Source organism: Ovis aries, chromosome 19 (assembly GCF_016772045.2).
Source record: "Ovis aries strain OAR_USU_Benz2616 breed Rambouillet chromosome 19, ARS-UI_Ramb_v3.0, whole genome shotgun sequence".
In the NCBI taxonomy this organism is placed as follows: Eukaryota; Metazoa; Chordata; class Mammalia; order Artiodactyla; family Bovidae; genus Ovis; species Ovis aries.
Window position 1 is genome coordinate 39,727,121 of NC_056072.1, and position 24,898 is coordinate 39,752,018.

At 39.9% G+C, this 24,898-nt stretch overlaps 1 protein-coding gene across 4 annotated transcripts in view; it reads right to left on the reverse strand.

The window, feature by feature from the left end:
• PTPRG (protein tyrosine phosphatase receptor type G) overlaps positions 1 to 24,898 on the reverse strand; it is a 774,731-nt gene that overhangs the window by 571,314 nt on the left and 178,519 nt on the right. For all 4 annotated transcript variants that reach the window (XM_060402273.1, XM_027958231.2, XM_027958232.2 and 1 more), the window contains exon 2: positions 1,919 to 2,029. In XM_060402273.1, the coding sequence (XP_060258256.1) occupies positions 1,919 to 2,029 (111 nt within the window). The remainder of the gene's footprint in view (positions 1 to 1,918; positions 2,030 to 24,898) is intronic.

Here is a 24,898-nt window from a genome sequence, read left to right on the forward strand (position 1 = left end):
CAGAAAAAAGCGCAACTAAAACAAGGGTTGACAAACTACAGCTTGTGGACCCTATCTAACCAGCCACCAATTTTAGTACAGCCTGCAAAGAAAGAATGGTTTCTCTATTTTTAAAAGGTTGAGGGAAAAAAGACTAAAATGTAAGATTTCCTGACACATGAAAATTATAATAAATTCAAATTTCATTGTCATAAATAAATTTCTGTGAGGACACAGGTAGTTTGTCCAGCTACCTATGGCTGCCTCTGCACTACGACGAGAGCTGAATAGCTGCAACGGGAGGTTGCAGCCCTGCCAAGCCCAAGACTACCAGATTCTTATGAAGAGCATGCCGACCCACTGAAGATAAACTATGAGCTTTTCCACAGACAGAAGCAGTTTTCAAATCCAGACACAATGCATTCCAGAAATACAAAATGGAGATTCATCAAGCCCAGGGTTAAGAGGATCAACCACTGCTCCACCCCAAAGTCCACACTACTAATTATGCCCAGTCTTAACTAAATAATGGGAAAAGTCACTGCCATCTGCAGCTGTACATGCTGATGTCATATAATTTCCAATTTCCCAACAGCATTACTTTCAAAATTGATGAACTATAAACATTAGGCCACTTTATGCCTCTTCTTAACTTCTATCAGAGACACAGAGAACAAAATGATAAATTTTCTTTGGGTTTCTTGGCAGGAAGCTATATATATATATGTAATTTCAGCCTTCATCTCCCAATTTCCTTCATTTATCAGAAATGGTGACAAAAAAGTTCTAATTAGATAATTCTAATCAGAAGGAATGGGGTGTGATGGAAGACTTCAGAATCACTATCTGTTCTTGCAAAACAAAACAGATAGGCTATTCTCCCTGGAGGGGCAGGAGATTTATCAATAGACAAAAGGATGCAAAAAGCCAATAGATAAGGTGTAATTAAAGATCAGGCCTATAAATTTTATACTGACATAAACTTAACAGGATTTGCAGGTGGAAATTCAGGGTTTAAGACCAAGGTATAATCACGACAATAATACCTTTCAGTTCTATGAGCAACAACATAGAAAATGCGTACATTTGTTATTGAGACTAATACTCTGTGCCTCCAAGCACTTTCATAAAAAAATTTGAATTATTCAGTGCTATAGTGATTTCCAAAGTGGTCTATCTTGCTCAAGAATTCCTCCTTAATTAGCTAAAAATACATTTCCCATATATTTTTGAGCATCAGAATCTCTTTTAGAAATAACAATCCACCTGTCTTCTTTTTGTTAGTTGTTAGACGCATAAACCAGAAAAGGCCTGTATATTCTTGTAGTTTTTTTTCTGCCCCTTAAAATCTAAGAAAATTATTTCCAAAGTAGTATTCAGAGTTGTAACAATATGTACTCTCTCTTCACTGACTCGAAGGCGAAAAGTGAAAACAAAACTTGAAAAAGGCTACAGAAATATCGCAGTGGGCTGAAATATATAAAACTAGCAAGATCTGATCAGAAAATAAAGTTGCATTTCTTAGATTAAAGCATAATAGGTCGTTTTGATACGTGATGCTTTGCAATATTTAGCAGATATTTAGCAGCTCGAGACAAAGCTTATATTTTCTGCTCTCTGAAATCACAGCCTCTGGGAAGAGACAAGAAAAGGCCACGTCTTTCGGAAAATTACAAGTTTGGTACAATAACTCATTAACAAGTAAAGTTCAGAAATAAATGCAAATTGAGGGGAAAAGGCAGGTTGAGGAAACAGGTGGGAGAGATAAATTAAGGTTTATCAGCTTGAGGAAAAACAGGCTTGAATATTTCAACTTTCAGGGAACTACAAAAGGTTTGAACAAACAGAAATCAGGCGTGAAACTGATTAAAAGTGTGCCTTTGAGTGTAATGGGACGTGAACTGGCCCGTATGATCGCAGTGGGAACAAGGCAACTTACCCGAGTAGGCCCAGTACGGGTCGCCGGAAGCCTTGCGCCTGCGGATCTGCGCCTGCACCGAGCTGCCCTGTCTGTTCTCGTGCAGGGTCCCCACGTAGCCCTCCGTCAACGCTGCAAGACAGGAGAGGCACAGTGAGTCAAAGCCGTCACCCTGCTGCACATGGGAGTGGTGTCAAATGCACACAGCCCTGTGACCGCCTGGAAGCACAGACCTTGTGGTAGCTGAATAGAACTTCCTGACTTCATAGAAGAGCAACTACAGGAGAACCTCAAGAGATTACAAGGACCATCATTAATACTAACAATAGCTTGTGTATGTGTTAGGTCGCTCAGGCATGTCCAACTCTTCGCGATCCCATAGATTGTAGCCTGCCAGGCTCCTCTGTTCGGGGGCATTTCCAGGTAAGAATACTGGAGTGGGCTGCCATTCACTTCTCCAAGATCTTCTTGACCCAGGGTTTGAATCCTGGTCTCCTGCACTGGCAGGCAGATTCTTCACCGTCTGACCAAACTACAGTGAAACTTTTCTCCGTACCATGAACCTGAGGTGCACTAAACCCTTTACATGCATTATCTTATATAATTTGCAACACACCACCACGCAACAGATGCAGTGTTTCAGTAACGGGCCCATTCTATGGATAAGCAAAATAAAGCTTAGAGTAGCTGAGTAACTTTAACAGCTAGTAGACCTGGAACTCGCAGTTTTGGCTCCAACTGTGTGTATAAGCCTATATCCTAGGTGCAATATGCTTCCAGCCGTATTTAATATTCATTGAGCAAGGAGTCATTCCATCTCTTTTACAGATGGAGGAAGGAACACTCAGGGACACTGAGTATGCAGCAGATCAAGGAATCCAACATAAGCATGCATGCCACAAAGCTTGGGCCTCTACCATCCAAACACAGCACAGTGTCAGGCCTGGGAGCCACCCCATGGTTAAGAACCAGTCCTCCACAAACTCTGGATCCCAGAGAGTCACCTATTATATCTGAAGATATGAAACTTGAAACCCTCCAAGGCCAGCAATGCTCAGAAAAGAAGCACTGTTTAATGATGCGTTCCTTTGAAAACTCAAAATGAATCCAATTTTCTACCCCATTATCAAGAGCTTCCATCTGCCTGCTACAGTGTTCAAAGCCCTCCCCTCCCAACCACTTCATGGATGCAAATTTCTGTGGTGAGCCCACACCTGACTGCACTGATGTGTCAGAAGACAAGTATCACAGGTGCCCAGAATCCAAAATGAATTGGAACTACACTTCAAACAATACATCCCAGCTGTCTGTGTTAATATTTAAATACACCCAAACAAAATCAAGTGTGCCTTTGAAAAGCAAGGAAAATGGTTAGAGGAACTATATATTCAGTTTAAGACTCTGAAGGCACCAGGAAAGCACAATACAGTCTCTATTACAAATTAGCCAGAGTAGTGATAATAATAATCATGTCACCATGATGGCATTAATTTTGTCCACAATGTGATGGTCATGAAGGAAAATCAGGAAATACATAAGTATTATACTTTAGGCTTGTATGTCAGTTGCCAAGACTGGCTTTAAAAGAAATAAAGCTTGAACAAGAGCTACCCCACAAATACAAGCCCTTTGGAGGAAGTGAGAATCTTATAAAATCCAAACACACATCAGCAAAGTAAACCGGGCGTCATGTATGCCCACTGTTTGGTCCTGAATGACAGAGTCAAAACCTAAGGTACTAACCATTTTATAAGAATGGTGACGGTTTAGGTACGTATGATCTAATGCATCCTATACTCTTGCAGGTAAGCCATTCAGAATCTCAGGAAGTGGATCATTCTAAGTTTCCAGGGATCAAAAACAAAATTTCCCATCTCTTCATCTATTTCTTTCCTCCACTAAAGCAAATTAGTTGGTCGACTTCATGGTCTGTTCATAGTAACTTGTGTTGTCTTCATAATGACCCTATGAGGTTGCTATTTTTAGCTCTATTTTACAGATAGGGAAACTGAGGTTCACCCACATAGCCAAATACCCATTAAAAAGTTTCCTAAATTGTTCAGCTTATTTCTGTGTATATGGGAGACATTTTATGTACCTGTTTACTACACTTCTTAGAGCTGCTGCCAAGTCACTTCAGTCGTGTCTGACTCTGTGCGACCCCATAGACAGCAGCCCACCAGGCTTCCCCGTCCCTGGGATTCTCCAGGCAAGAACACTGGAGTGGGTTGCCACTTCCTTCTCCAGTGCAAAAAGTGAAAAGTGAAAGTGAAGTCGCTCAGTCGTGTCCGACCCTCAGCGACCCCATGGACTGCAGCCTTCCAGGCTCCTCCGTCCATGAGATTTTCCAGGCAAGAGTACTGGAGTGGGGTGCCATTGCCTTCTCCGTTCTTAGAGCTAATTCACTCTAAATAATTACTCCCAAATAATCCTTCCTCTTTGCATGAGGACAATGAGCAAAAACCGTGCCCCCGTTCCCATACATACCATTGGGGCCAGGGGCATGGTTTACAGTGATTCAGGAGAGTAAGTCAAACAAAGCCCACCTTTGGAGCTGCCAGGGCAACAGAACTGGCTGTCCCATCCATGACTTGTGACCTAGCCGGTGGAGTAGGGTATGAAGATTACCAAAAACAGAGACACTGCAACAAATTTCGACTATGTTATCAGGTATTTAAAAAGCACCACATGCCAGAGCTGAAAAATGTGCTTTGCTCATAGCACCTGGTGTCATCCTTTATACCAATCTTGTGAGGTTGGTAGGTTTAGCTTAGTGATATATATGTTTGGGAATGGGGACACCAGCCAGTCAGACAGAGTCTTCTCTCTCTTGCTGAAGGTATTATGACAAAAGTTGAAGCCTCATGGGGGTGGTTGAGGGTCGAGCACAGGATCAGCAAAGGTGCTCAAAATGAAACCAAGCCAGAAAATGCAAAATCTATGGATCAATTCGGTTGAAAAAATTGAAGATCAGGACAAAGCCAATTTGAAATCAACCCCTGGAAGGCTTATAGTTACATGACCAATTACCCACCAATGCTTACTTTTCCTCCAATGTCACTAACATGACCTTGGTGACCTTCAAACAGGATACAATACCCAATAATCAGTTTTTCCATGCAGAAAATGCTATTGCTGGACTAGAGTTCTCTCAACCCAAGCTGCTTTAAAAACAGTACAAAACTAACGACCCTATGCACTGGACCCTGCCTCCAGAGATTCATCTTTAGTCTAAGGTGTGGAAGCAAAATAGCAGTATTTGTTGTTGTTGTTGTTGCTAAACATTTTCCAAGCTATTCTATTTTTCAACCAGCGATAAGAATGACAAACCTCCCTGCAGAGCTGGACGTTAGGCCCTGTTCATTGTGACACTGTCCACTCACGCTCACAGCCTGTAACTTGCCAGGTTAAATAGGCCTATCTTAATTTTAGTAAAGACCTGGCCAAAGAAATGAATAGCCTACTGCAAGAATCACACCAGTGTGGCGTCACCCTGAGCAGTTAAGACAAATCTGAACCGAACCAGAGTTCCAGCCAGATTATGCTCACAAACAAATGAACCAGGTATAAAAGTAAAGACGGAATGAGGTTATCCTCAAGAATATTAATTTATACACTTTATACCAGACCCACTAGAATCATAGTCTCCATACCTAGTATCCCCAGCTGTTGTTGTTTTTTTTTTTTTGCTAGAAAGTGTTTTATTTCTCAGTCAGTCATACATGAAGCATGAGTGCATGCTAAGTCGATTCAGTTATGTCTGACTCTATGTGATCCTATGGACTGTAGCCTACCACGCTCCTCTGTCCATGACAGGATTTGGAAAGTGAAAAGTAGAAGATGCTCAGTCGTGTCTGACTCTTTGTGACCCCATGGACTCTACAATCCATGGAATTCTCCAGGCCAGAATACTGGAGTGGGTAGCTTTCCCCTTCTCCAGGGGATCTTCCCAGCCCAGGGACTGAACCCAGGTCCCACACATTGCAGGAGCATTCTTTACCAGCTGAGCCACAAGGGAAGCCCAAGAATACCAGAGTGGGTAGGCTTTCCCTTGGTCTCCTGCATTGCAGATGGATTATTTACCAACTGAGATTATCAGGGAAACCCTAAGAATATTGGAGTAGGTTGCCATTTCCTCCTCCAAGGGATCTTCCTGACTCAGGGATCAACCCATATCTCCTGTGTTTCCTGCACTGGCAGGCAGTTTCTTAACCACTAGTGCCACCTGGGAAGCCCCAGAACCTTTGAGAATATTAGGGAGCAGCAAAGGAGAACAAAGCCCACCAGCAGTTGCATTACCCATCCTGCCGGCAGTGTGGCGCTGGAGTCCAAAGCTTCATCAGGTAAGTACTTTAGCCAAGTACTTAGAAGGAGACAGTAATCCCAACACTCTTTAACTGACTGCATACAAGCCATAGGTTTTAGGGTCTCACACCCGGCAGCTCTCCAAGCCCACTAAACTATTAGTGATAAAGCACGTCCACAAAGGTATGTCCAACTCAAGACACAAGGGAGGTACACATCAGAAGATGCTCCCCTGACTGTGTGAAGTAACAGAACCCATTCCCCGAAGTGCAGTTATTTTCCTAGCCATCCAAACACATCCCAAGGTAGCGCAAGGCATCTGTTTCGCTTGGGCCAAAAGTAAGGGGCATGGCTTTGCTGTATAAAGACAAACAGACCAGAAGTGACAGAGGGCGAGGCCATCCCACGGATGGTGGGTTAACTTGGTCATCACATACCCCAAAGTACTGACGAATGACATAGGCTGAACCCAGCAAGGTGAGAATGGGCAGGAGACTTGCTTTGGAAGGACATGCTGTAAAAGAGTGCCAAGATCCCTGAGACAAGGAGCTCTCAACCTACCTCACACGACAGAGCTTGATATATGGGATGCACTCAGTAATGAGTGACTGGAGTGATTGAATGAACACACAAACACCAGAAAAACCGATGGTGCCTATGTTAGAGTCTAGAGTGTGTGTGTGTATGTGTGTGTGTGTGTGTGTGTGTGTGTGTGTTAATGTGCGCTTTCATGAGCCATAAGCAAAAACACTGTCTTCTTCCCTAGTGTCTCGCTTTTTAATCACTGCTCACCTATCAGAAAGAGCAAACATCTAAAACATGAAGCTAGAAGGAACTAGCTGGAGGATCTAACAGGCAATTTTTAGGAAGCATCTCAGAAATGAACCAGGTAGCAAAGATCTTTACCACCCCAGCACCAGATTTCTTTTAACACAGCAACTATTCATTAAAGGTAACTATATTTAGTTTTTCCTTTTATTCTATGTCAGTAGTGTGTGATTTTTTCCCCCTCATGATAACATAATCATGTATTACTTGTATCGCATAATTGAAAACACAATTTCAAGTCCCTTCTTCAAATGTATTTTGATCGTATGACAAAGTGCTCCCTAAAAGCAACTTTTAAAAATTATTTGAAAAAAAAAAATTATTTGAACAGCAGTCAAAAACTGTATACAGAGTATATTAAGCAACCTAACGTCTCACTGGCAAGGAGCAAAGATTTACAAAAAGAAACAATCTGTGGTTCCCAAGTAAAGATACAGACTCAGCATACCAAATTCAATCAATTTTAATACTCTCTGCACTCTTCTGAACTCCAACAGCCAACCAACGGCAGCATGGCAATGATATGGTGAGGTTATGAATCATGCTATTGATTTTCAATATCTTCTGTGCAGAAAATTAAATTATGTAAATGCATGCCTTTACGGATCCTTACCTTAATGTGAAATTGCTTACTTGCTTATGTCAGCAACTTAATTACACAATTAAAAATGGGGCATGCTTATGAAAATATCCAGTTCTACTTCTCAGAACAGATAGGAAGTATAAATCTGCCTATGGTTATCAGGTGACTATCAAGAAGGAGGAGTTGGTATTATGCAAACATATATTCCATATTCTTCCGAGTTCTGCAGCACCAAGCCCACTATGGTTTATGGAGGTGAAGTCATTTGAGAGCAAGAAGCTCAGGAGAGCTTGCAGTGGTTGGGTTCACAGTGATATAACAGGTGGAGAAGACAGAAAGAATGCCCAACACTATATACTGCTATGCACTCCTCTTCAAAGAGGTTGTGTCTGATGACACTTGAACCAACACACACACACACACAGAGATAACAAACCTGGACATGAGGAGTATTAAACTCAGATAGCTTTCAAGAGTCTGGATAGTATAATAATAATATGACAAGACGATTCTACAAAAGGAAAATCCAGCTACTCCCATCATCCAGGAGAATGTGTCTCTCAATGCTGACAGGATAAAAGTAGAGATTTCAAAACCAATAGCGTTAACTAGCCAATGATTCCCAGGTCTCACTCAGCAGGGGGAATCTTAGGTTGGTTGTTATGCAGAAAGCTGACTGAGTGACGGGTCTTTTCATCAGGGAGTCTTCATAAACTCTATCACCTCTCACAACTTTACAGAGCCTACCTCATTTCCAGCCTAAAGCGAAAAAGATAAAAACGTTTCCAGACCCAAGGGCCCAATCCTTTCCTACAAAAATATCCTAAGAGCTTACCTACCACAGAAGATATCAACAAAATGATTTCCTATGTGCATGATTTTATTTCCCAGAGCCACCGGACAGAGTTTGTAACAATAAATGTTTTTATTCTGGGAATATAAAGGCAGCTGTGTATCCCATCTGCCGTAACAATATCTTCAGAAGGATTTGGTGTCTATTCTTTACTCTCGGTATTTTACAGAAATGTTGACTTGAGAGGGGACAGAAAGTTTCAAGTCATGTTAACTTGCTGGCTGAGTATTTCTCACACAAAGAGACCAGCTCATTTAACACCATATTAAATAACGTTCCTGACATAGATGTCTTTCCATAGGTTTCCCTGTGAGAGAAAGAACACTGAAGCTACATAAAAATAAGTAGTTACGGATGGATAAATAATGTTCTCTTTCAAAATTACAAATGTGTAAACAAATTACAGAGTCTGTTAATTAATGTCTGTTTTTGACAAAAGGATTCCATTTACACATGCATTTATATATGTGAAAATGAAAGAAAGTCAGAGGTGCCTCCAAAGAAAGGAAAACAGTGGCCACCAAGTCTTTCAAAATGACCACACTCTTCCTCCACGTTACTGTTTCATCTTACCAAAATGAATAACAATGTCCACTTTAGCACAGCAAAGTTATGACATAGGGGAATGGGGGTGTGATGGTAGTTATGTAAAGGGGAAACCAGAGTCTGTTTATGAAGAGAACAGCTCCAAACTCCATCTACAACACAGTCACATATCTTGTATCCAAAACAAAATGTGTAGTGACACTTGAGGATATTTCCACTTAACTATATGTCCAGTTCTAGGTAATTCCAAAGGGACTTAGAAGCCTGGGAGAATTGGTTAGCTTCCATCCAAAAATGAAAACGTCAAAGAAATTCTGGTTCCCCAGTGCCAGGATGAGAATTACTTAGGACAATGGATGGATGGTTCTCATATTAAGAGTCCTAGTTCTCTGTCAAGAGTTACTGCCAAAAAGAAGCCCACTACAATACTAGTAATAAGCACTCACATTTTCAAATGCAGAATGTCTATTTCCAGAATGGCAGACAAGCAGTTAAGCAGCCTGTTTATATCTATTATAACTGCTCATACAACAAACAAATTAAAGATCCCTCAAGGATGATGAAATCTCTATCAAGTATAATTTTCTCTAAATTTTAGAGTGCATTTATGAACATTAAGTCCCACACAATAGTCTAAAATGAATAAATCTTTATCGTTTTTGTGACTACAATGGGCAAAAGTATCAAATTATAGTTAAAGTAATTAAATATTCCATCAGGCTCTCATCTCCTTTTGTGACTGTATTTCAATTAATTGCAGGAAAAGTACTTAGTGAGCTTCCCAAAAAGTAGAATCAAAAAGTGCATTCCTTTGTAACTACTGCATTACAAATGTTCCCTCCAGTTGTTTGTGATACTGAGCTAACCTCAAATACAATAGACTCTATTACAGTAGATTACCTATTTTATCACATACAAATGTACTTACTGTCCCAACTATAACAAAAAAAGTATTTTTCATCATCTAAAGTGATAGAGATACCTAATAAAGAGCCACGAAATTTTTAAGTAAAACAGATTACTAAAATTCAAAGGTAGTTCAAAGAAAGAAGAAATCACACAGCAATATAGTATCCTAGGGCTGGGAAATAGAAAACATTTTTACAGGCTTGTAAAAATGGCTTCAGACAGGTAGAGAGGCAAAATAATGAACTTCTCTTCCACATTTTACACTAAAATAACACTGATTAAAAAAAGGAAGCATTTTTTTCTTTTTAAATCTGACAGAGCTAAAAGAGACCCAAAAAACTAGAGTGATTCATCTGCTCTCAACTATGTCAGTTTTTAAAACTTCAGAAATAAAAAAAACACACTTCACAGTAGATCTGAGAAAAGGTACACGTAAATAACTGATTTAAATGGGGGCTCATCACATGTGTAATGAAAATCTGAGAAATATCTCTGTTCACTCTTGCTCAGAGGCACCCTCCTAAAAAAGAACTGGCCTCCTGACTTCAGACATCATACAGAAATAAGCAACCCTCCCAATCCATTTTACTACTGCTTGGTTCTCAAAGAATCAAGTCTCTAGATTCTACAAAATTCTTGGGAAGATCATACATAGATAATATTGTAATAGTATCAACTGCCAGAAATCTGTACTTCTCGTTTTACACCTGTGCCACCTGTTTGAATCCTTAGTGATCAACAGAACTGGCAGATTCAGCTTAGCCATCCCAGCTGGTGGCCACCATGGTGAATGCAGGCATGGACTCAGACGTTTTGTTTCACCCACTGAATGTGTATACATGTGTTTAACTACTTGTCAACATGAAAGTCTGAGAAAGAACTCTAATATCTGTATTTATTAATGAGAAATCTGAACTTTGTTCTCAAACAGAAAAAACTATGCTATATAAGCAGTGAGTAGGTCTTCAGAGAAGAATCATGACCCCATCCAGTCCCATTGGTGATGTATATTTCTTATCTAGTTTCTATAGGCACCTGGGTTTTCCACCGATGGCCTAACTCAGTAATAAGTTAGTTACTAACTCAGTCTTTGTCTATGAAAAAGGCACTATTAAAAGTACCATCAACATAGTGACTCACATACTTCTTCCAATAATGCTGTGGCTTAGGTACAATTATTCAAAAAAGGCATGTAACTTTTGTTATGAACAGATAGCCTTGAACCAGATATTCCTCTCAAGCCTGCATAACTGACCCTACGCTACAGCAATTCTTCACAAAACTGAGGTTTAGGATTCATAACAACATCTGTGAATTAATAGTTACTCCACCTGCTCAAAACTAAATAAGCATCACAAGTGATACAGTTTCTCCATGGGCCTCTGAAAACTAAAACCCTAACAATTTCAAAAGAAAGAATTTGTCAAAGCCACTCCTCCCACCGCTACTGCCAATTGTCTGAGATAAAATCATGTTCTGATAGTTCCACCAGAAAAAAGTAGAGTGATTTTCCTAACATGATGTGGAAAATATCCAATTATAATTATACAAACATTGGTAATGTGTCTGTAAAAAGAAAATCTCTTACATTAAAGCAGAAAGAAATACAAAGTTAAGTTTCAGTTAGGGAAACAAACTGAGACACTAATTAATAAATTTCCTTCATTCATATTTTCTTTTGTTTAAAATTTATAGCTGGGACTGCCTGACAACTTTTTATCCCCGAGAAACAAAGAATAAACTTTAGAACTTGGGCCTTTTATATAGCTGAGGTATATATATACATATAGTCCCTATGAAATATTGAATGAAAAATATTCAATGAGATGGGCATTTTTCATAGAACAAAAGGAAACCGGCAAAGAAAAAAACTCGACTTAAGTATTGTTGGGTGCCCACTGTAAAACTATGGCACATCATATCAAGTCTGGCAAAATGTGCCATAATGCACATTTCCAGAATTTGGAGAGAGTAAGCTCCACAGTGACAGAAATACCCACTAAGATAATTCCTGACCACAGAAGATGGTAGAAACACACTGAAGGCACAAGCCCTCAGGCCCTGGGCTCCGGGGTCACATACAGAGGCATTCCAGACACAACACAGCTTTCCCCTAGACACCAGTCAGTCACAGTGTGGTCAGACCTGACTAGCCTAGTGAACCCAGAAGCCAGTGCCTCTGGGGCCACGTTACAGGCACTACATAAATCCTAGCTGGCCAGCCACCCCGTGGCCCCCAGCTGCCTATGTCTCAAGAGTTCTCCACTGCTAGGCAACAAAATACCCACTCGACCTCCTAACCCTTTCTTGCCAAAAGGAAGATTTCTAGCAAACATGGTAAGGCAGGTATCCCTGGTCTTTCCAAGGCAGAATACGACAACACCAAGGAACTCAACAACACACACCATATAGGGAAGCCTGGCGTGCTGCAGTCCATGGGGTAGCAAAGAGTCGGACACGCCTGAGCAACTGAACTGAACTGAACATTACCCCCACCATCTTGAAGCTTTCTTTCCACTAGCAGGTTCAATCGATCCATAAATAAACTATCATTTGTGTACATGGTAAAACAAATACAAAAAATAAGAGAAACAAGCATGATGCAATAGGGAAAAATACTAGTAGGGAAGGAAAGTAAAAAGATCAATCAATAAAGGAGATATCACTTTAGTTGAAGGCACTGATGCACCATATGGGAGGACAGAGGTCAAGATGGGGGGCGGGGGGAGCATGGATGAGGATACTGAGGCAGGAAAGACCGTGGCGTAAGGAGGCCAGCCTGGCTGAAGCTTGGTGAGCCGGTGTGGGGAGGAGGAGGGAGAGAGGGAGGGGGAGGAGGAGGAGGAAGGGGAGGAGGAGGGGGAGGAGGGGGAGGAGGAGGAACACATGCAAGACCCTGCAGGATTAGCTCTGAGTCAGTCTGGGAAAGCAATGAAGGACTCCAAGTAAGCAATCAATGTCTCATACGTGCTTTCCTTTAAAACAGCTTTCTTGATACATAATGGGCCTTAGTATATTTACAGAGCTGTGCAACCATTACCATAATCTAACTGTATAACATTTTCCTCAATGTATGCTTTGAAAAGGTGACCCTGCCCTGGCTGGGATACTGGCAAGAGCAGAAAACAGTGGCTCATCACCTAGGCCCCCAGGGTGAATGAAGACACATCATTCATAAAATGTACATTTGCACCTGTGTCAAGGGTGGGGGCGGTGGTGGGAAAGGGTTGTTCATGGAGAGAAAGCTTAAAACAAACAGTAGCCTAATATTCACATACACCTGACCAAAAGCCTACTTAGTTTATTTTCAGTTTTATTTTACTATTACTTTCTATAATTTTCCCCTTTGCACCTTTTCACCTGGATTAGGATTTGCACTAGTCTAATCAAGCAATTAATTGCTTTTACATGTCCAATTAGCAAAAAGATAATTAATTAGAGGCAAATCAGAAACATCTATTTACAAACACAATGGAGGAAAAGAAAGAAGGTAAGAATACTTATTATCACTATATTTTCTTTTAGAGCCAAATAGTGCATAACTATATTCTCAGTATCTTAATAAGAAAAAATTATATATAACTGCCTATATATAATGCTTGCAGAGGTATACACTGCCCTACTATAGATATTGAAGGTGGGTGAATTTTTTTAGCAATTTTATCATCATTTAAACATGGACAAGCATATGGCTTTGAGCCCAACTGGCTTCTCTCTGCCTCCCCAAATGATTCTCAAAAAAAAACCAAAAAACAAAAAACCACCCTCTATATTGGCATAAAGGCAGACACACAGACCAATGAAACCCTAGAGAGCCCAGAAAAAACCCACACAGATATGGACAATTAACTTACAACAAAAGAGTCAAGGATATACAATGGGGAAAGAACAATCTCTTCAAAAAAATGGTGCTGGGAAAACTGGACAGCCATATGCAAAAGAATTAAAACAGGCCACTATATTACACCATACACAACCGTGAACTCAAATTGGATTGCAGACTTGAACGTTAGACCTGAAACTATACAATTCCTATAAGCGAATGGAGGCGGTAAGGGAGGGGATATGACTCCAAAGTCAAGAGAAACACAAGCAAAAATAAACAGATGGGACTACATGAAATTAAACAGCTTATGCACAGTGAAGGACGCATCCATGAAACAAAGAGGTAACCAGCTGAATGAGGGAAGATATTTGTGAATGATGTATTCAATAAAGATTAATATCAGAAATAAAGAACTCATGTAACTCAACAACAACAAAAGAACCCAATTTAAAACATGGGCAGAGGCCAAAGAGACTTTTTTCCAAAGACATACAGATAGTCAAGAGGCAGATAAAAGGTGGAAAGATGTTCAACATCACTAACAGGGAAATGCAAATCAAAACAACAATGATGTATCATCTCACACCTGTCAGAATGCTGTTGTCCAAAAGACAGCAAATTACAGATGGTAGCAAGGATGTAGAGAAAAGGGAACTCTTACGTTGTGTATGGAATTGGAAACTGCAGCCACTATAGAAACTAGTACAGAGATTGCTCTAAAAATTAAAAACAGAACTACCACATGATCCAGTTATTCTACTTCCGGGTATTTATCCAAAGAATAAGACAACACTAATCAAAAGGATATATGTACTGCTATGGCCACTGCAGTATTATTTTCAATAGCCAAAGTATGGAAACAAGCTAAGTGTTCACTGATAGATAAAAGGATAAGAAGATGTAGCAGATACACCATGGAAGACTGTGTGCTAAGTCGCTCTGCTGCTGCTGCTGCTAAGTTGCTTCAGTCATGTCTGACTCTGTGCGACCCCACAGACAGCAGCCCACCAGGCTCCCCTGTCCCTGGGATTCTCCAGGCAAGAACACTGGAGTGGGTTGCCATTTCCTTCTCCAATGCATAAAAGTGAAAAGTGAAAGTGAAGTCGCTCAGTCGTGTCCCACTCTTAGCAACCCCATGGACTGCAGCTTACCAGGCTCCTCCGTCCATGGGATTTCCTAGGCAAGAATATTGGAGCAGGCTGCCATTTCCTATACCAGAGGGATCTTCCCAATCCAAAGATCCAACCTGCAGCATCTCCTCAATTTCCAGGCAGGTTCTGTACCACTATCACCACCTGAGAAGGTGATGGAATACAACATAGCCATAAAAAAAAGAAAATCTTGCCATTTGCAACAAAATGGGTGGGCTTTGAGGGTATCATCCTAAGTGAAATAAGGTAGAAAAAGATAAACACTATGATTTCACTCATATAAAATCTAAACAGCAAAACAAATGAATAAACAATATAAAACAACAACAAAAATCACAGATACAAAAGCAGGAGGGTAGGGAGCACAGGGGGAGAAAGCAATGGCAACCCACTCCAGTGTTCTTGCCTGGAAAATCCCAGGGACAGAGGAGCCTGGTGGGCTGCCGTCTATGGGGTCACACAGAGTTGGACACGACTGAAGCAATTCAGTAGCAGCAGCAGGAAACACAGGGACAGGGACGGGGTATAGGGGTGAACTTCATGGTGATAGATGGCAACTAATGGTGGGGATCACTTTGAAGTATATACAAACACAGGATGATAATGTTCTACAGCTGAAACTCACATTCTATACCAATTTTACCTCAATTTAATGAATAAATTATGTTATCTGCTTTAATAAAATCAAAAGCTACACTCCACTGTCACAACAATGACAAAAAAAGCGCTGTCTCTTCCACAAGTGTGAGCAACAGAACAGTAAGGAACCTGAGTGAAGAATAATTAATAAATTAAACTACAGGAGTTCACCTTTGCACAAGAACAGAAATTTTGTCCTTAGTAACCATCCAGGAATGTCTATAGTTACAAAAACGTTTTCAGGGACAAATATACTTTGTGACTGGTAGAGCAATAAATTGCCAACTTACTTCTCTCTTCTTTATTCTAAGTCCATACACAGGACCATTTCTACTTCCTGAAATACTGAGAATCAAACCTTCCATAGTGAACTGAAAGTGAAGTCACTCAGTCGTGTCCGACTCTTTGCAACCCGTGGACTGTAGCCCACCAAGCCTCTCTGTCCATGGGATTCTCCAGGCAAGAATACTGGAGTGGGTTGCCATTTCCTTCTCCATAGGCTTGATTTAATTAAGGTAGATCTGCCCCTGGAATTTAAGAGAAAAAAATTACCCAAGCAATAGGGTAGTACTGCCCAGGCAACCACTTTAATGTTGATACTCGGAATATCCCAGGGCTTCAAGTGATTTCTGTTATCTCCATTTGTATTAAGCATTAGCTTCACTTCCTTTCCAGCAATAATGTGGTTTGCTTTGTTCTCAACTGCAGAAAGAAATCATCAGAAGAAATATTGTGCATTCTGCTTTGCTTCAAGAGGAGTTATTAACTTCAAATAACACAAAGCAAGTCTCAAGGAAAATAATTGAAAAGGGCTATTACAATCTTAAATAAAATGATTTAATTAAAAACTCTAACCACATGGAAATTTTCATCAGATCACATCAAGATGGCTAAAGCATTTATCCCTAAATCAGCTTTAACTAGCTCTATAAGCAACGGCTTCAACCAACTGTATGAAAACGACTCATTTTGCTTTTTTACGAAAAAGAAGTATTTAACCCAAAGTCTGTTTCTGATGAACAACTGGCAACTACTAAATAAGCAATTTTATTCTTGTTTTCATTTTTGGTTGCGCCTTTTCTAAAACGTCTGACTCTGACCAATTATACTGCAAGATCCATTTGAAGAGTCAAATGGAAAAGCAGTTTTATGACTTTAGAAGAGTTAAGCTCAAAATTGAAAGTTCAGTTCTGTTCTCCTCTCCTATTTGTATACAAGAGGGTGAATAAAATCAATTTCAAGGAGACAATTTCAATTCTCAATGTAAATCCTTTTATGACTCTGCAATATAGTCAAAGTGGGGTTAGGAGGGGGAATAAAAAGAGTTTCCTTTATTTTTTTTTTTAATATAATGATGCCGAAAGGCAACTTTGTATCTTTGGAGGCTCTCCTATCAGGCAAATTGAATGGAACAAACTGTTCCTTTGATTTTTAGACAGCAGATGAGAAAAATATGCCATAAAACACTACGAAACAAATTTGTACAAACCATGTACCAGAACTACAGGCCTGAAGATTACAGAAATCCTGAGTGAATTTTGAAAAATAAACACTCCTTTAAATATTGCTTGCAGAGGTTTATTAAACACATTCACTCTTAAATATCATTTCTGCATAATCAGTGAGTGAGTATTAAGTGAAAATGTGAGAAAAATGGATGGGGTTAGAAGCTGGCAGAAACTTCAGGTTTTCCTTTGGTACCACCCCACAGTCGGCAAACCATTTTTCTGATATTTCCCACAATGGAACCAAAAAGGCTGCATATTTTAGGCAATGTAGAAATCATACATGATCTCTCAGGTTTTATTCAGGAATCAATGTTTCCGAGAAAGGACTTTGTGAAACACGTTAAGGACTTTTCCCTTCACTCAGTATGGGAGAAGGGACTTTAATAGAGATGCTATAAGCAGAGAGTTCATATTAAAATCATTTTACCCAGAGTAGAACAATGCTAAACCCAGAACAAAACAGTAATGGAATGGGGGAGTGGAGCTAAAGATACCGTGGAAGAAAAAAAAAAAAGGTTGTTAATATATTTCAGAAAGAAGTATTTTTTAACCTCTATCTCAACATCAAAAAAAAATTCCTATAATTCCTCCTGCACTGTTGTGTCTCTAAAATTAACAAAAATAATTAATAAAGATGCTGAGATAACTAATATTTCTTTAATACTTAACTATGTATTGGGAGGTACCACATTCTTCAGCTGGATGATCTCATTTAATCTTCACCAGAACTTTGAGGGGTAAATCCTCCCAGCTTTCTAGTTCCCAAGGCACAAAATTGTTAAGAACCTTGTCAAAGTCACATTACACTATACAGGACAGAGAGAGGAATTCAAACCCAGACAGACACTTTAAAGAGAGAGAAGAGGGAAAATGAAGCTCCACTGAGACCTCCCTACAAAGTCTGAGGGCCTGTAACAGGGAAATAGATGGTGCATATTTAGTTCTTTTTTGAAAAAAAAATTAGAGACCTAAACATTAACACAGAACATGTTTGGACTGCTACAGTGACCTTTGAACCTGGGGTCCATTCTCATATTACACATTCTGTTCCAAGGACCCCTCAAGATACTGAGGTTGCCCCAACCTGTGTCCCCCAGAAGAAACGGTATATTTTCTATTGTCCTTTAAGAGATTTCACACTGAAAGAATCTCCTATAAAACTCTCTAGTTGCAACTAAAAATACTATGATAAAAGTGATAATTCCTGAAAATTATTACAAGAGCTTGCAAAGAGAATTCTAACACTACAGCCTACACAGGAAGGCATTATCCTAACACCAACTAACTGCTGAGAAAACAACTCATTCTTGCTACAACAGAAAAATGGGATGTTCCACAAAGGCATATGTTCACATCTGAACTGAGAACTGGGGATGAGAAGAAACCCTTCCAACTATACTGTCAAATACAGGAGTCACCTGGGGCAACCCTGAACTCTGCTGTGCTATAAAACACACAAAAGGATTTCAAATGCTTAGTAAGAAAAAAATTATTATAAAGCATCTCATTAGTATTTTGTTTGGGATACATTTCACAATGATATTTTGAATATACTGTATAAAATGAATCTCTACCTAAACTGTTGGAAACATGTTGCTTACTTCCTCCTAACACTCCTGCCCCTAAGACAAAAGGTGACCTAGACTCATTCGGTGAAACCCTCCTTTTCCTTCTCTCTACCGACCCCAGTCCCACAAATGAGAGGAACTCAATTGCTTCTTTTTTCCCTCTTCTATTGGGTAAGAAGCTAACCCAATGGAACGTTGTGGAGGATGGATTTTTATAGAGCGATCTGGTCCCCTGTTTTCTGCACTGCTCTAGCTTTGCAAATGTAGGGCTCATGAATATGCCTGGAGGTCTGATGCCTTGGCACTGAATATAGGAAAAAAGAAAAAATCATAGAATTTGGCATTTGGACCATTCTGTTTCTCAGAAGACCTAAGCTGAGAGGACACAGAGCATATACAGAGAAGAGAACAATTTCAATTCAGACATTACTATTTCTGGAAAACGTAGCTAATGAATCACTATGTTCACCCTGGGAATACAGTTGCTCTTTCTGCAAGGACCATCAGCATTTGCCTGGTAGCTCGGTTGGTAAAGAATTCACCCTCAATGAGGGAGACCTGGGTTTGATTCCTGGGTTGGGAAGATCCCCTGGAGGGCATGGCAACCCACTCCAGTATTCCTGCCTGGAGAATCCCCATGGACGGAAGCGTCTGGCAGGCTACAGTCCATGGGGTCATAAAGAGTTGGATATGAGTGAGCATCTAAGCACAGCACATGCCTTTAGGATCATTCCCAAAATCTTACAACCAAAAGCAAACTTTCTAAGAAGCCTCGGTATTCCCGAAGGTGCCCAGTCGCCTGTATCTCGGTGTTGGCTTTCTAACTTCATGCCTACCTCGATACAATAGGAGCTGCCTGGGGATCACACAACCCTAAAAGCCCAAAGTGAAAACTGTCAGTCGCTCAGCTGTATCTTACTCTTTGCGACCCTATGGATTGTAGCCCACCAGCCTCCTCTTATCCATGGAATTCTCCAGGCAAGAATACTGGAATGGGTAGCCATTCCCTTCTCCAGGAGATCTTTGCAACCCAGGGATCAAATCCGGCATTCTCCCGCATTACAGGCAGATTCTTTACCGTCTGAGCCACCAGAGAAGCCAAAAGTCCAAATCTCTGGTTTAAAGTTTTGGTGAAGGAATACACCCCTAAGATCACAATTCTCTTGGTCTACAGTAAGGCTCCAAAATAAATATTTTAACCAACTCCTTGTGGGATCAAGTATAGGAGATCAACAGACCACACTGTAAGGAGTACTAATTTGCTCAAATCATCATTAATTTTAAAAGCCACTGCTAAAGGAGGGCAAAGAAAATGAAAATCTTTTACAAAATAAGTTTAGAAAAATATTTTTAACTAAGCCCTGTTAACTGACATGTCTGCAGAAAGGCTTCAGATAAAAAGTGTGTTCTGCATTTCTTTCCGCTTTGGGTTTTGAAGGTCATGGGACTGACAACAGATGTGGCCTGGTTTGAACCATAAAGGTCTGCACGGCTAATAACAGTGTGTAAAAACGCACAACAGCTGAGGCACTATGGCTGCAACAGTTGGTGGGCTACAGCCCAGTAGGACAGCCCTTGGCTCTGCCAAAACAGACGGTCTCCCCTTGCAGGCCAGCTGCCCAGGAGCAGGTCCAGCAACTTACATGCCCCACGGTAACCACAAACCCATTCCAGCAACAAAATCACCACAGGCCTAGGAAGACCCATCTAAGCATACCTAAATAGCACAATAAGATGCACCATCATTTTCAGGGAGCAAATGAAATAATGAACCATTACTTTTCTAGCAACAATCTTGGGGCCATGAAACTGATCAATAATCATATTATCACACGTCAAGGCATTCCCATGATATATTCTCTTTTTAATAGCATTTATTGCTTTTTCTGATTATAAAAGCAATAAATATTTGTCATAGAAGCACATTAGGCAAAGTACATTAATGAGCAGAGTACATTAAACAGACAAGAGAGTACATTAAAAACCATAAAAAAGAAAATAAACATAGCTATAACCACTGTTACAATGTTGGTTTCTTTCCCACCCCTGTTTCAATAATCAGTGCCTTTTTTTTTTTAATGTGTGATGAGTCTTTCAAAAATGAGTATGTGTTAAACCTTATAATCCCTAAAGTGGAAGAACATGGACAAATACAGCCTATTTTCATAAAAATTGTAAGTACCACCACTAATGGGCTACATGACTCCACCCAAACACAACTGTCTCATAAAAAAAAAAAAAGCAGGAAGACTAGGAAAATGCTGTGATCACTTTAATTTGTGACATGGTCTACCGTGAACAACTTTACCTTTCTTGTGGAATAATCTAAAGCAACCAAAGGCAAACACAGCAAACTGATGGCCCACTACATATAGCCCAGATCACAATGTTCAGTGTTTCATGTATGCCGATCAGTTCCAACATTTACAAAAGGGAAAGGACATGTGACAATCCAAGCTCTACTTCTCTGTTTAAAAACATTAATATCAAGTCATACAGAACCATATGACAACAGTTGGTCCAAGACACAGTTTCAGGACTCTCCACCAGAGTCCCCACCAATCACTAATCTTCCCTCAGCTGGGAGGCCAATTGTTCCTGCTTCCGTGTCTTATTTTCAGTAAGTTACTGTGTGCCCCCCCGGTGCTTTTAAGCGAGTGAGTTTGCAAACCCTCTAGGGAACATCTAGTGTATAAAACAAGATACTCCCCAAAATACATATATGTATGTCTGTATACAGCTAACTTAGAGATCATCTTAATCAAACACATACTACTGTGCTAAGCACCATTTTTATCCTTTCATCTTTCAATTCTCAGAATATCCCTACAAAGTAAGCACCACTGTTCAACCCATTTTAGATGGCCAAAACAGAGGTTTAGAGGTTAACTGATGCGCTCAAGGTAACATACGTGAAACGGACATGACAAAGTCATGCCCAAGTCCAGGTCAGCACAGTAAGTAAACTGTTCAGGACTCTATACTTCAATCTTCTCCAATCACCCATTCTTCTAAGAGTAAGAATAAGCTAAGTCAATAGGAAAGATATGAATGCTTTCTAACAGAGTGAATGAAGGAAGTGAGGATAGGGATAAGACTGAAAGTACTGTAAGTCAACAGAAAAGGGGGAAAGTAATGAAAATATCACAAATAGTTCAACTACAACCTTGTAAACGGCTTCACCTTTAGGACAGGTGGACTAGCCATCCACACTAGAGTAAAGTAAATAAAACTCAGGCATTGTCCGTCTCCATGGTGTGACAGTGCCTCACAAACAGCTGATGAGAAAAAATCATCCCAAACGTGGAAATAAGGTAAAGAGAACACAGCATGTCCTTTCAATGGCACTGGAGTTGTATTTAACAAAGTCATCTCAAAATTATTTACAATTTCTACAGGAAGGTATCATTGTTTGACTTGCTATTCACTACAATTAAAGACCAGGCTCAGTGAAGTTACAGATTAACTTGTAGATTAGGAACCAGTTTCAAGAAAGAGAAACAGGTTATGGTTTTATAACTCTGTAGGAGACTGACTACTATTGAATCAAAGCTAGCAATCACATTTTCACTGTAAGCTACAAATACTGCTTCCAAATGCCCTTCCAACCAGCTTGGCCATATTACTATCTCATTAACTATTTGAATTTTATATGTGTTAATTCTGTTTGAGTAAGAGTCATGGTTTTAACTTTTTAAATTAATAGAATAATTCGATACTGCAATGCCTTAAACCACTTTTCTGAGTAGCTAGGACTTCAAGTGCCTCTTCCCTCTCTTCCATTTCCAAACTACTGTAAATAGAAACATGCCACAGAAAATTAAAATTAAATTTTATACCCCAATCTTAGTATGTCGAACACCTTAACATATCAGAATCTCAAGGAAAATAAGACTGTCTAATAGAGAAGATTTCTAGCCATGCAAATAAATATGAACAATCCTAATTTAAAGACAACAGAATTCAACCACTAGCCTTTAATAGATTATAAAATGGTCTTACAAACATCTTATTCATCCCAAGTAGAAAACTGTCTACTTACAATCATGCTTAGGAATATGATGGTTCTTTCTATTTAATGGTTGTATAGTTGCAATACAAAAACCCTTAACACAAATGAGATCAGATAGTACATTCCATTAAAATTACTCATCCAACTTTTCTTGCTATACTCTAACAATGAATGGTTTTTAACCATTAATCCATGTACACCTCTACCCATGGTGGGGGTGGGGGTAAAAACATCAAGTCAGAAATCAAGAGAGCCTTTCACTTGAAAGGGATTTTAAACAGCAGACAGAAGGACAACCAGATGCCCAGAAGACAAAGCCACGACACATAAGCCACAGTAATGAAACTTGGCTGCAGTTTGAAGATAAGAACTACAGCTCCTCTCAGATTTATGTTACAAGGTCATAGAGGAGGATGATTCACTGGAAATATTTAGGTTAGATTAAATGTGTGGGCAAGGCCTGCCCTCCACCACCCACCTCAGCCACAGTCATAAACTTTTGGCTCCTCTCCAGCTGAGATCCAACAGTGCCTTATTTGATACCAAGAAGGCAAACACCCAGCGTTGTCTCTTCCATGAGCCCATCCTAAACGCAAGGCAGGCAGTGCTCACATTTCACAGCACAACTGGATTCCAGAAAGAGAACAAAGTGTCCCAGACTGTAAGCAGACATCACTAATCCATTGGAAGTAACCCTCAGGATGAAATATGCCACGTTAAAGTCAGGACTTCCTGGGAGGTTGGGGGGTCCGACACATGGAAGTCATCTGCGCTGATCACAGTGATCAATCCAGGCAACAACAACAAAAGGTGGAGGACAGAGAATCAAATCTTCAAAAGAGACTATAATCATCGGAGGGGAGAAACGTGTGAGAAATCTGTCCACTCAAGTTTAAGACTGGTTACACAGCCATAGTAATCAATACTGAGGTATTAGTAGACAGAGAGACATATAGATCAATGGAACAGAAAAGAGAACCCACAGAGAGACCAGCACCGTGCAGTCAATGGTTTTTGACAAACGAGCAAAAGTAATTCAATATAGGAGGCATAGTCTTTTTCAGAAAATAACATTAAATAAACTAGATGTGCATATGATAAAGGAAAACAGGAGGCGGAAGAACTGAGGAGGAGGAGGAAGGAAAGGAAGAAAAGGGAGGAGAAAGTGGAACAAAAAGAAGCATCACACTGACCTAAATTTCATACTTTGTACAAATATTAACTCAAAACAGATCATAAATTTCAACATTAGATTAAAAAATATAAAACATTTTAGGGGGTAGAATAAGAGATGATCTTCTGGACCTGGGGCTTAGTGAAGAGTTCTTAGATATGATACCAAAAGTAGGTTTCAAAGAAATGAGTAAGTTAACCTTCCTCAATATTAATTAAGAGCATCTGCTCTACTAAGGGGCTTGTGGAAAGGATGAGGGAACAGGTAACAGAGAAAAAGTATTTTGCAAACCACATACAACAAGGGACTAGTATCTGGAGGATGTATACAGACACTCAAGACCCAATAGGATAAAAAAAAAAAAATCCAATTAGAAAGTGAGCAAGGGACACAAAGAGATATTTCACCAGAGGATAGCAAATGAGCGCATGAAAGGATATTCAATGCCATTAGCCATAAGGAAAATGCAAATTACAGCCATGATGAGATACCACTGCATACCTACTAGAAAAGCTATAATGAAAAACAGTGACAACTCTGAGAGCTGGTGGGGATGCAGGAACCACAGACCTCTCACGCACAGCAGGTGGGGATATGGGATGGTCCAGGTATTGTTAGAAAACAGTTTCCCAGTTTTGTTAAAATATAAATAAATATATTTACCATTTGTAGTTGTGTATTTAGGCCAGAAAAGTGAAAATTCATGTCCAAAAACATCAGTATGCACCTATTAATAATTGACTTTGTGCAGAAGCCACCAGGAATTAGGCAAAAAAAAAAAAATCTTCTGTAAAAGGTGAATGTTTATACAAACTTGGGTATATCCACATGAAGGAATACGGCTCAAAAATCACTGCCCACAACAACCTGGAAGGTGATCGGGGACATTATGCTGAGTGACGAAAGCCAATTTCAAAAGGTCCCTTCTATACGATTCCAGACGTGTTAACATTCTCAAAATGACAAAACCACGCAGAACTACAAACACAGACATCGGTGGTATAGCGGTGACCATAGCTGCCTTCTGGACATAAAGCAGATTAGTGGACTGGGGATGGTGGGGAGGACAACTGTGTGCTTATAAATGGATAGAAAGAAG